The sequence below is a fragment of the Periplaneta americana genome, chromosome 1 (assembly GCF_040183065.1).
Source record: "Periplaneta americana isolate PAMFEO1 chromosome 1, P.americana_PAMFEO1_priV1, whole genome shotgun sequence".
NCBI lineage: Eukaryota > Metazoa > Arthropoda > Insecta > Blattodea > Blattidae > Periplaneta > Periplaneta americana.
In genome coordinates this window covers 65,334,348-65,347,647 of record NC_091117.1, presented here as the reverse complement: position 1 = coordinate 65,347,647, position 13,300 = coordinate 65,334,348, and the positions used below count along the sequence as shown (strand labels likewise).

The 13,300-nt window shown below is 35.6% G+C and overlaps 1 protein-coding gene and 1 non-coding gene across 17 annotated transcripts in view; one reads left to right on the top strand and one right to left on the bottom strand.

Annotated features, from left to right (window-relative positions):
• Positions 1 to 6,056, top strand: part of RhoGAP19D (Rho GTPase activating protein at 19D) — a 554,578-nt gene extending 548,522 nt beyond the window's left edge. For all 16 annotated transcript variants that reach the window (XM_069821517.1, XM_069821525.1, XM_069821534.1 and 13 more), the window contains one exon: positions 1,917 to 6,056. In XM_069821517.1, coding sequence (XP_069677618.1) covers positions 1,917 to 3,056 — 1,140 coding nt within the window. In that variant the 3' untranslated portion in view covers positions 3,057 to 6,056. The remainder of the gene's footprint in view (positions 1 to 1,916) is intronic.
• Positions 6,057 to 12,845: 6,789 nt separating this feature from the next.
• On the bottom strand, positions 12,846 to 12,919 carry TRNAS-GCU (transfer RNA serine (anticodon GCU)). Its single transcript has one exon. It is a non-coding gene; the product is annotated as a tRNA-Ser (tRNA).
• Between the last annotated feature and the right edge of the window lie 381 nt (positions 12,920 to 13,300).

Sequence of the window (13,300 nt, the reverse complement as noted above, 5' to 3'; positions counted from 1 at the left end):
TCCTCAGTATATGCTTCGTGAACCACTACTGTGAAAATGAATACAGTTAGTTAAGCAGGTAGAATAACTCAGTAGGGAGTGAATGTTTAGGTACTGAAAGCTAATATTCCAACTAGCTATACAGTATTTATAAACGAGAAAGCAATGTCACCACTGTTTGCAAGCAGTAGCCAATTGTAGCAAATGACACAATTCTGTATTCGTTGTTTAAATGACGGAGTTTGCGCCTTTCACTACTGTTGGCTACAGTTTCACATAGGTTTGTGGGTGGATTCAGTAGGTAGTGCTCACTTTTCAAACGCAAGTTCAAATAAACAGCCTCAATCATGATTTACAAGAAAGCATGCATCACTAGATTGATTCTCCAGTCTTTGTGTCCCAGCTCTCCTTTGTTAATCTTTCGAGTGTTGTGAACAAGGCTCAAAACGGTTTTAACCTATATCACATCCATTCAAGTGTTCTTGGTGTCATTTTTAACTTTTAGTACTTAAAAATCTGATCCCTAACTAATTAGGAACTGATAGCTAGCTTTTAATGTAGGGAAAGAACCGAATGAACTCTGAAATACAGTAGAACTTCGATTATGCGTCATCTGACTAGCTGATCTACTAGACTAGATGGCATTTCGGAAGGTGGTTAGCTTCTGTATGTGCCGTAGCATTTCTGGTCTGTGACGTTACAAGCTTGTACAGTAGAACCAATCAGAATCAGTCTATAACAAGCACTTCCCGAGTTTGTTTGTTCACGTGCGAGTGTTTCAATACATTGAACAAGTAAAACTAACATTTACTGTGTGTATGAAGGTAAATAAATGGAAGAAGAGACTGTAAAAAGACAAGTACTACACAAGTAGGCGCGGAAAGTAGTGTTATTATTTTAAAAACTTTAACGAGCAGAATGCTGCCGGCCATCTTGATGCTGGCAGCAACTTTGCCAACATGCAAGAAATGATTGCAGAAGCATGTGGTGTGGGATTGAGAACCGTGCAAAGAATACTGTTAGTGAAGGAAACAGGGTTTGTTTGGTGTCATGCTTATAGTAATCAACGACTAAAGTCATTATTGTCTTTTGACAATTTAAATTCTCTCCAGCGTTATTTGTATTGCACGTGCTCATGAAGTACGATGTGGCAATGTTGTACGCTGCCTTGCTCTCTCTATCTGTCTCTCTCGACGCAAACGCTAGCAGACAACCGCCTTCCGAATTGCCGTCGACTCTAATTATATTACTTTTTTTCGCCCTTGCTGGAAATGGGGTTCTTTCCTTATTTCCACTGGAACGAGAAGAATAAGCAATTAATGACTTTAAATCTGTTTGACGCATACAAATTAATCTAACAATTACACCACCAACCAATCTAATAGAAATTCAAATATAATTAAATACAGAAAAATTAACTAAAATTACAAATACACGTAATAAACCATATCCTCCCAACTTTAATAGTACACCAGCCAAAATTATTGAACCCGAAACAGGTTAAACACTGGTAATCATTCCAATGTTACTCTCTCTGCAGCTTCTTTTATTTCTTCCATATGACTTTTATATTTATTCAGTTTCGAACACTGTTGAAACTCCAGTCATAATGTTTAATAAATTTACTGTCTGGTAGTAATTACACATCTAGCAATTTGAAGTAGAATATGAAAATAAATTATTAAATTATCTAATGTATTTATAAATACTGAATGACTATCTAAAAATAGTGTACGACACACAGATTAAAACGATTTCATTTTATTCATGATAAAATAATTTTAGGCCTGTTTTATTTATAAGTTTGCTTTGCAGCTCAGTTTCGCAAATATCTCTGCTCACAAAATAAAATGTCATTTTAACACATGTATCGTAAATAACTATTTTGGTGTGTTACAGAAGTTGAATAGGATAATAACTCTTGATTTTTATTGCAGGATACTGCTGGGAAGAAAGAAGAAGGGGAAAGCAAGGCACAGGACAGTGTTGCTCGAGGAAGATCAAGAGAAAGTTGCTCGGCATCTAACAGAAGGAGTTGTCCTCACCCCGACCAGAAGTCTCTGCATTGCGGCAAAAGTAGCGAGAAGAAGAGTGAAAGTGACGAAACATGTGCAGACAACATCAAGAAAGCAACGAAAGAGGGATCTACAAATACAAGACCCAAGAGCATAGACTCTGTAACAAAATCGGAGAAGATAGAAACCTTAAGTAGCACTAGACTTAGACGGTCTGAATCCCTGAATAAATCTGAACGGAGTGAAGGGGGTGCTGGGAATACAAAACTGAAACGCTCGGAGTCACTAACCAAAGCAGATAAAGAAGAAGCAACAGCTGTGAATACTAGATTGAAGCGTTCTGAATCATTAACAAAGGCTGAAAGGAGTGCTGAATCAACTTTGGGAAATACGAAACTGAAGCGCTCGGAGTCTCTCACCAAGGCAGAGAGAACTGAAACGACTTCAAATACGAGACTTAGGCGTTCTGAATCTCTTACTAAGGCCGAAAGATCTGAGTCACCATCAAACACGAAGCTGAAGCGCTCTGACTCGTTAACAAAAACTGAGAAAACTGAATCCAACATAAGCAAACGAAGGCAGCAAGAGATGTTAATATCTGGCTCTAGCATTCGCACTTCTAATAGAGCTAATAAGGAAAAGGAAAATATAGCGACAATTCTGACGAAATTGAAGCGTAAGAATGGGATGCCAGAACGTTCCATAAAGCGTCGTCATACAGTCGGTGGCACCAAGGACTTCGACAAACTTCATTGGTTGGACAATCGATTGCAGCACGAGCAACTAGCTGAGAATGAGGCAGCAAATGCTGTTGCCATGGCAACTATGAACAACAAGGAGCGTCGGTGCCTTCGAACTAGTTCACCGGATCTCAGCTCATCCCGGCTCAGCGGAGTACTAGCAAGGGAGGGATTTTTAGTTGAGATTAGTCTGCTTGGCAGTGGCGGCATCATGGCTGAACTCAGACAACATCTTTCTCCTGTAACAGGTCGTCCACATAGCCTTCCAGATTCAAATCTTGCCTCAAGAGTATTCAAAGTACCCCTAGAGTCTCACGTCTAAATCAAGGAATCTCAAAAGATTGTAGTGACATTAGGAAGTCACATCAAAATTCTGAATTTTACAAATTTTATGCGAACCGTCATATATATTGGATAGAGATTATCAGTAGTAAAAATACGTTTACATCTTCTGTTTTCTTCTCTGTAAACATTACAGAATTTTGGTTGTTGGGCAGTCAACTGAAGTATGCACTTAACTGGACAAGCTGTGAAGATATTTTGATAAGTTTGGGTTATAAGCAAAGGAAGTTGGAACATCCAGTGGTTTTGGTGTTCCTAATTGCAGTATTTTAACGATTTTAATTACGAATGAAATTTTTATTTTTAATAAATACTGAAAATTATTTGAAGTCAAGTCAACTTATGGCAGCAGGTAGCGAATTTTATATGAAGTATTAGGGGAAATAACGTATTTAGTAAGTAACTCATTACTACCCATGTAGTCTGAGAGATGTCATATTTGCCTAAATACAAGACAAATTCAAGCATTTCATTGATATGTTTGACTTGAGTTTTACTGGTTCATTCTTATGACTTGAAAGATACGGAATACTGTATGATCTTTTATAATGCGAAGTTGTTTGCTGCGGAGTTCATTTACATCCACTCTTATTTATACATTTATTTAATAAGGAACATGCACAAAAGACACAAAGTGCTAATTGAGTTATAAGACGAAGCATAAATTTTTAATTTGTGGAAAATATTTTTGAATCTCTTGGCATAAAAGTTGTGTTTTTGTGTTATAAATAATTATGCATTTTTATTGAGGAATCTTTCAAAATATCATTACATTTCGTTTCTCTTGGCAAGTAACAAGTGTACATAATAGCTATTTATGTATCAGGTACGCAAAATAAGGCTTTAGCGGACGAAATCAGTGTTATTGGATGAGGCATAAGATGAGGCGTAAGCTGAGTTCAAAATACGGCATGAGTCCGCTAAAGATTTTGTGCACGTGGTGCATAAAATAGTTTTTAGTAAAAGCTCTCTAAATTATATGAAATAAAATAAAGTAAAAGTAAATATAAATATAAGTACTGTATAAAAGGCATAGTCGGTCAATTGTCATATTCTCACTGTCGTCTGATAAACATAATGAAACAATGTTGGCCTGGCCGCTAAAGTCCAATTTTTCGGACTGATAACAGTCCAAAAAGCTACTATTTTAGAGAGCATGTACTAAAAAAAATTGTTTTAACATACCTTTGTAAATGCTTTTAAAAATGTATAATTAATTCTCCAAAAAATACGGAATTTAGGATCAGAACAATGCGAGCCAGTATTTTAAACTCTCGTGAAACAGTTGGATTTTAAAATTTTTACATAGTTGTCTTGAGAATCTGCCAGTAAATTAAATGTTATTAACAGTCTCTTTGCTGCATAAACATTCCAAGCAGATATTCAGTCATGCATGAAATTAGTGATTTATTACTGTGAACAAGAATACGGAATGAATGATATTACAAACTAGATTGTTGGAAAGATAACTTAAAGCATATCTCACAATAAATTGATACATGTTGTATCTTCTGCCAGTCACATATACTGTCCAGCTTTTTAGGTGTTAATAACAAGAAGGGGGGGGAGATATTTTGTGTTGTATTTGGGTAAATACAGTATATTTTGAAGCATTTCGCTGGGAATTAAACATAGATATGAAATTATAATAGGTTTTAATATTATTAAATTTCTGCAATGACTTTAAAATTGTAGTATTTTTAGAGGGCTTATCTTATGAAATTAATATTTGATGATATCACATAATTATATATCACGCATATCAAGGTAGTAAGGTTTTGATGACAGTTTATGTTGTCAATACATTATTTTATATTTTTCACAACGTTTTAATACATCTAAGGCATGTACTGCAAGAATAAAATTTTCCTTTGCCAGTCATTATTGCGATAAATAGCATTCTAGTGACGATAACAGGAGGTTTGATGTGACAATCACATTCGTTGGTGAACATTTCAACTGTGACATTGTTATGTGATTGCATGAAGACATTCGGGTGGCTTTCATATTGTGCACATTGCCAAATCAATACTGGAAACATCACATAAGAGATAAGAAAAAAGATGGTCAATTAAATGAACCCAAGATTATAGCCTAAATATTGCATATCAGTAAGTAAAACTGTGGAATTAGAAGGAATAGATCATATTAGAGTTTATTATTTTTTTTTTTCCTTCTGTTTGCTTTATGTGAAACCTTCAGTTGAGATTGTGCTCTGGTATTTTCACTGAATCATGAGCCTGTGTTTAGTGATGACAGATGTGTACGTCTTCTTTGAATTTTCTTACTTCTTGTGAAGAATACGAAAAGCTGTGAATAATTTCAAGAAGTATGTAGACTAAGATGTGTGAAGCCAGCCTATATGTGTGTGTCCAGTTTAGTGCGCAGTTGTGGATTGAAAATAATAAGTTTCTTCGATGGGGAAACTTCTGAGTGGAAGTGTCAGTGAGGTAGGTTCAATTATTGTTGGAAAGTAATCTGAACACGCAATCTTTTTGTGATACAAATGATTTTTTTTTCTTTTCATAGATGTTTATATATATTACAATATTGTGAGGTGATAAAACAACAAAGTGGGAATTTTTTTATATAGGCCGTCCAAATGAAAGGTAAAAAGAAAAAAAAAAGAAAAAAATTGTTATTTTTGTTTTGAAAATGCCTTATAGTCTGATAAAAACACCAACTGCAAGTGGGTGAACGAAAGCTTTTAAATCATTGTATGTATTGTATATTTATGTTGCAATTTGGATGGTGAGCTTGTACAAAGGAAAAGGAAGCTCGTATCTTATAATTTTTGTGTGTGATATTGTGATGACATAATAGGGGAAATTTGGGTAGGGGAGGGGGGGTTCTATAAAATCTAAAAGAATAAGCTTGCTAGAGTCAGTTAATGTAAAAATGCACATTCATTTTGTGAACTACTTTACTTGTATGGTCCTTTTTTTTTTCTTGTAAATATATGAGCTCTGAATACAGCTGATTTTCTTTTTGTTGTTGGTCTTTTTTACTCATAACACCTTCCAATTTCCTACTCATGTCGAGTAAATAATAATAATAATAATAATAATAATAATAATAATAATAATAATCACTTCATATTTCAATATAAAATCTCAACAGAGAAAACAAAAATCATGGCATTTTTTAAGACAAGATCCAGTTACAAATAAAATCATGATAAATAATAAATTAATTGAACTTTAATAGGCTATATTTTATCTTATATTGCTGATGAAGATATAGTAAACAAAATATCTGAATTTATGAAGATCACAAAACAAGAATAAATTATTAAAATGTCGCATGCCATGAAACAAACTGTAATTTTGTTGTTACGTTCAGCTTGTTGCTAACAATAACAACAAAATGGAGTAATCAGCTCCGTCTTCAAACCCTCCCAAGTTCAAAAACATACAAGGCTGAAAGTCTATAAAACACTAGCTCGGCCAATTCTGACTTACGGCAGTGAGGCATGGACAATCAGAAAAGCTGATGAGAAAAAGCTAACAGCAGCTGAAATGAGGTTTATGAGATGGATAGCGGGATGCTCATTGCTCGAACACCATAAAAATGAAGACATACTGAGAGAACTAAAAATAGATCCTATAGTTCATTTTGTTCAACAATATAGAATTCAGTGGAAGAAACATGTCGAAAGGATGGATCGCACTAGATGGCCTAGACAAATTTGTTGCCCATGTACCAAGAGGAAGGAGAAATTTGGGATGATCACAAAAACACTGGCATGAGACCATAACGGATCCACTAGGGTCTAACACGTGAAGGACATGATGACGATGATGATGATACCAATCAATGGCGCGACAGCCCATGACAGGCCAAGGCTGACCAGCCGACTGCTGGTCTCATGTCCATGTACCTCAGCACAGCTGAACGATCATCCTACCAGAACAGGGGTAACCTGTGGTCAGCACTATGATGCCCCCAGCCATTATAACTGGTTTATGAAACTAGGTTTCGCTACCTATCCCAGCTCCCCACACTGATTATGATGCTGGGTACCAGCACCATCCACTGCCGAAATTTCATGAGAAAATTCTTTCGCCATAAGGACTCGAACCATTGCTATTCTGTGAGTCTAGGCATGATGTCTTAGACCATGATACTATAAGTGAGGCGTTTAGTTGCAAAATCAGATACATCACTAAAACATAATTTTTCGATATGAAGGAAAAACGTATATCTCCTATACCTACACCAAGAGATAAAATGTTAATACTTAAGGATATGTTTGTTATGGAATATAGTAATGTTCCACGACGTATGGCAGTGACATTATTGCATAATTAGTAGATAATAGAGGAAATGTATTTGATGTATCTGGTTTTGAAAATTAGTCTGTGATCTATCTAGGTTTGTAAATGAATAAAAGTTCTTATCTTGGTTTGAAAGTAAACAACCATTCTGTAAAATGCATTACTTAAAACCCACTGTTACATTATTACAATTAATTTGTCATAATTTTTACGTTTTCATCACAAAAGAAACTGAATTATTAAACAACCATATCACCTATTTCACAGGTATGGTAACACATTTACTTATTCATTCATAGACTCTCTGTAATTTACAATTCATTTTAATATATCAATATGCCTGGTAAATTATTAATAAGTATTTAATGAATTTCAATCTTATATGCCTTAAGATTGAAATTCATTAAATACTTATTAATAGACTCTCTGTATTATCAAATTGTTTAATTATTCATATTTGAAAGAATCACAAATGATTTTCTCTTTTCATCTGTGTGTTTCTAACACGAGACCACAGCCACTGTAGTAGTGCTGTGGTAACAAGTGGAATTCGTGATCCTAGGCTGCGGTCGAGCATGGGTTCGAATCCCAGTTGAACCGATTACCTGGATAGGTTTTATCCGAGGTTTCCCAACAATAAGTCGAATATCAGGTAATCCCAGCAAATCCTCAGTATCATGTCAAATACCATTTTGATATTGCTAGATAATTTCGTAGTTGGTGTATTGTTGTTAAATAACCGATAAGAAATAAAAAGAAAACATTAGACTGGCAACTGGCATAGTCTACTGGTTAGTTAGTAGGACTAATGCTCTGAGGATGTACTCGAGTGTAGATTTGAATCCCACTTGGATTTATTGTCTGGCTGGTACAGATCCAGAAAAAAAAATTGGGCAATTTTAAAATTCCTTTTGAGATCGAAAAGTTACATTTGTTCAGATCAAATTTCTGCACATTTAAAGGATAAAACTAAAATTCTTTCAACCATTTATTATCATAATACACTGCTCTTTTAAATTGACTGAGCATATTGGAAATTAATTCAGTAGCTCTCCCAAAACCTATGTTATGTTCCATATTAGATAATTTTTTTCTCGAAAAAGAAGCAAAAACAAGCAAAATTGTATTAAACTTTTTTTTGTTTGAAACCTCACAAAGAATAACCCCTTGAAATTAATGACATTACATACTGTTCATTCTATATATTTATAAAATTCTTTCCAGAAATGGAGTCCACACTTGTGGAGTAACGGTTAGCGTGTCTGGCCGCAAAACCAGGTGGGTAAGTTACCTAGTAGAGGATTTTCTGGGGTTTTTCCTCAACCCAATATGAGCACATGCTGGGTAACTATCGGTGCTGGACTCCGGACTCACTTCACAGGCATTATCACCTTCATCTCAATCAGACGCTAAATAACCTAAGATGTTGATAAAGCGTCGTAAAATAGCCTACTAAAATAAAAAAAAAAATTGACAGAATATTGTAATTTACCAGTAAACGATCTCTGAGAGATTCTATTGTCAACAGTAGTGCTGTATACATAGAAAAGAACTGAAACTATCGTTAAGGCGTCATTATAAACTGTGGTGGGGTCAGTACAGAATTTTGACGATTAATGATGCTATGCTTAAGGAACGAAAAGCACACTTTGCAAAATTAAAAATTTGTTCCCAGACAGAGACGTAAAAATGAGGGCATGTTGGCGAAAATGAGAGCTTCTGGTCATCCTACGTTCACATCAGTATTTTTTTTCCTTCAAACAAAAGATTAGGGCTTGTATAACCTATTGAAGTCAATAGAACCAGTTGTGGCATGTTTGTAACAAGGCGAAGTAGTGCGCTTGTCCACACCAAAGCTATTCACTGCCTTAGGCTTTTCCATCACATAGGCAAAGTTTATTGTAGGCTATGGTCAATATTTCGAATTTTTTCGATCTATGCATTAGACGAAAACATGGTAGGACTCCTATGGAATGGAGTTAACACGACGCTGTATATTCACCAGATATAACATAGAAGACCATATACAGTACCTATTACAGAAATATTATTAATTTGTAAGACGATGCTAATGGTGTAATATTACCGCCATTATGTAATCAGCTGATTGACGAGCAGAGTGGAGTGGTGGAAGGAGATTGTAAGTTGAACATTAGTGTTGAATATAAATTTATGGAACAGCTTTATTGTGGATACGTGGAATTAAATATCTTAACACTGATCCAGAACAAAAAAATATTGGTAATTAAGAATTTGGACTTTGTAGCGATATTCTGCTTATAAACAGGTAAGCAGTAAATTTCTTATTTGGATTTACAATGTACGACTAACCTTCAAAATGTAAATTGCGTTATTTCTAATTAAACTATATTTTTGTCAAATTTTTATCCAAACGAAGTTAAATTATTTTATGAAACTTATTTGTGTGTTTAGATAGTACTACTGAAATAAGTTGTGCAGTAGCTACATATGATTTGGAACAGCCACAGTGGTCCACGATAATGTGTACTTTTAACGTTTTACCACGAATTTCGTCCACAATAAAATACTAATTTTGATTTCATTTATATTGTGCTTTTGGCTAAACACTCGTCTTGGATTTACTTATTTATTAATACTACCATGGCTCACTGTACTTTAGATCCTTAGAACATTAGCCTCACGACGACCAAATTTCTTGAGTCTGAATTCGGGACAGATGAGTGGGTCATGTCCTAAGGGTAGGAATTGAATTTAAGCAAGCTTGACTTATGCTGTTATATATGTTTATCTTTGAATTAAACAATTCTAAATATTCATAGATAGTGTGAATCAAAATTCATTCATTCATAGTTTTCTGTCCAAGAGCAGATCTTTCACTGCAAACCCAGCATTCTCAAATATTTCTTATTTTATGCCTTCCTCTCACTCTCCGCATATGTTCCATATATCTTAATGTCGTCTATCATCAGATATCTTCTTCTACCCCGAACTTTCTCCCGTTCACCATTCCTTTCAGTGCATTCTTCAGCAAGCAATTTCTTCTTAGCTAATGACCCATCCAATTACTTTTTCTTTTTCTAATCCGTGAATCGAAATTATTAACTAAAATTAGTTTAATTAAAGTTTATAGAATCTATCCGTTCCATTTTATTCTAAATTTGTCACTGAAATGGTTAACGACATTGACTGTGTGTAAAAATCGTACTTCTCTGACGAAGGCAACTCCTTAATGAGCACTTCGTTGTTTTATTTTTTTTTTCATACTGTACATTTCTATACATGATTTCGAATGATTCATTTGGATGATCAATAAGACTTTAACACATTCAATTGCCATTGACGATTTAGCTTATCCTCTTAAATTATTAATAATCGAGAATTCCTTTCTACGGAAGCATTGGTTCCAGGAAGTGACAAAAGGACATCTGCTTAGGTTATAGCACAGTCTAGTATATATAGTCAAGAAGCTCAATACGTAGGAAATAAGCATCCTTAGATAGTTGCTAACCACTAGGATCGCTACTATCGCCTCATAACAGACAATGCGAAATAGTACCGGCACAGTCTATTGTTCCTAGTATCCTCAACAACTCAAGCTTCGTGACTGTATGTACTAGACTGTGGTTATAGTCTAATAGTGTGTTATCGTTTTTAGTTTCGCCTCCTATTGCATACCATATTTCTTTATGCATAAAATAAATGAATAATTTAATGTAAATGAAATTCTGGATTTTTTAAAATATTTTTATCGGGACACCAGGGCAGACATATGAAATTCAAGATTATCCCAAAAAGGTTGGGACGTAGGCCTATGATAACCGTAGTTAGCCAGTCATTTAAACATCCAATTAAGATCTAAGGAAATTTATTTTCTGGAAGGTACATTTAATTTTACCATAAATTTTAGAGCAAGCGTCCTCAACTGACCGTGGCGCTAGCTATGTGCAGCGCGCCTCGCCTGCTGTACAGCGATATCTGTGCAGGCGCACGGACACAGTTCGTTCTCTGTAGTACACAGTGGCGGACCAGCAATGTCAGAAGAAGAGATGTCCGATAGGCCATCCACGCCACTGAATTTGTTATTATCTGAAAGAATAATCTGCTTACAGAAATAATAAAATAGAATTTTACCTTTCGATTATAGGTGTACCTATTATAATACTATAATCGACGAATGTGCCGCATTTGTTACATTCTGTAATGGTGTTCGTAAGAGCCCGAAGGGTTGGTTGCAATGTAAATCAATGTGTTTTTGAAATCATAGTTTCTCTACTACCTACATACTGCTAGTAGACTACTACTACTACTACTATACTACTACTACTACTACGGCCCACACCTGTGGAGTAACGGTCAGCGCGTCTGGCTGCGAAACCAGGTGGCCCGGGTTCGAATCCCGGTCGAGGTTTTTTTTCCGGGGTTTTCCGTCAACCCAATACGTGCAAATGCTGGGTAACTTCTGGTTCTGGACCCCGGACCCATTTCACCGGCATTATCACCTTCATATCATTCAGACGCTAAATAACCTAGATGTTGATACAGCGTCGTAAAATAACCCGATAAAATAAAATAAAAACTATTACTACTGCTGCTACTACTACTGCAACTACAGTTGCTACTGCTAATACTATTAATATAACAACCACGTAAATAATTTATGAAAACGTGCGTCATTTGCATAGATAATCTCAATACTTTGTACACGAAGTAATGATGCATGTGATAGTAGGTGAAAGAACTGTATTAATTATTTGTCTCAAAAGTATTGAAAGATAATGGTTATGAATGACGTGCAAGTCATGAGTGTACGGATAGTTTTTCTCTTAAATTGCGTGCCTGCAAACAGGAAGCGTGGTAGCATGCCGGTTGTTTTGAAGTTATTTTCCGGGTTTCGTAGATTGAAATAGAAGCGCGAAAGTTTCAAGCATAAAGCACCACATCTGCATACATTATTGCTAAACCGATTGCACTTACTAACAAGAAGGTCGTGCACGTGTGTAATTAATGTATAATTCTCACACTAACTCCCGTAGAATGTCGTACACACCGAGCAAGTCTGTGTAATCATTTATCAGAGTGCCACAAAGAGTAAACTTTTTTAAGCTGATGTAAATTGTTGGTAAGGTTTTACTTATTTTTAAATATAAGGAAAACGTGTCATTCTTCGAAAATACATGCAACTGAGTACTCAAATTAATATTTTATATTTATTGGCGTTCTGAGGCTGTTTTTTATTAGTAGTATATTATTTAACGTTGCTTTCAACTGTAGAGTTCATTCAAAATTGAATTTGAACTAAAACGGGAAATAGCCGATAAATTTTGCATTGGGTCCTTTCTCATGGACAGGACTCTCTTACGTTCTGTAGATCTACGGCAGTTTCATTTCCCTTTCGAAGGCCTGTTTTTTACTACGACTGGTTTGTGGTGTTATTAACAAACTGACAAGTAGAAAGGAGACAAGCGACAAGTTGGAGAATTTGTCGTTTGAATAATTTCAAGGAAAAATTGTTCCGGAGCCGGGTATCGATCCCGGGACCCTTCGCTTAGCGCGCGAACGCTCTACCGACTGAGCTACCCCAGGAACTATACACGACACCGTCACAATTTTTCCTTTATATCCACACAACTCACATGAGCTGACAAGACGCCAGAACTCAACTACAAATGCTGTGTGACTTAAATTGTGGCTTTCTGTTAACGTACCTCCAATAACAAATGTGACGGTGTCGTATATAGTTCCTGGGGTAGCTCAGTCGGTAGAGCGTTCACGCGCTAAGCGAAGGTCCCGGGATCGATACCCGGCCCCGGAACAATTTTTCCTTGAAATTATTCAAACCTGCTTTACATGGAGCTACTACCTGAAAGCCAGATTTGCATAATTTGTCGTTTGTTTGGGAAGCACAAAGATGTGTGCTTATCACTATTTTTCTTGCAATTTTTTTCATTATTTTGGACAACAATAT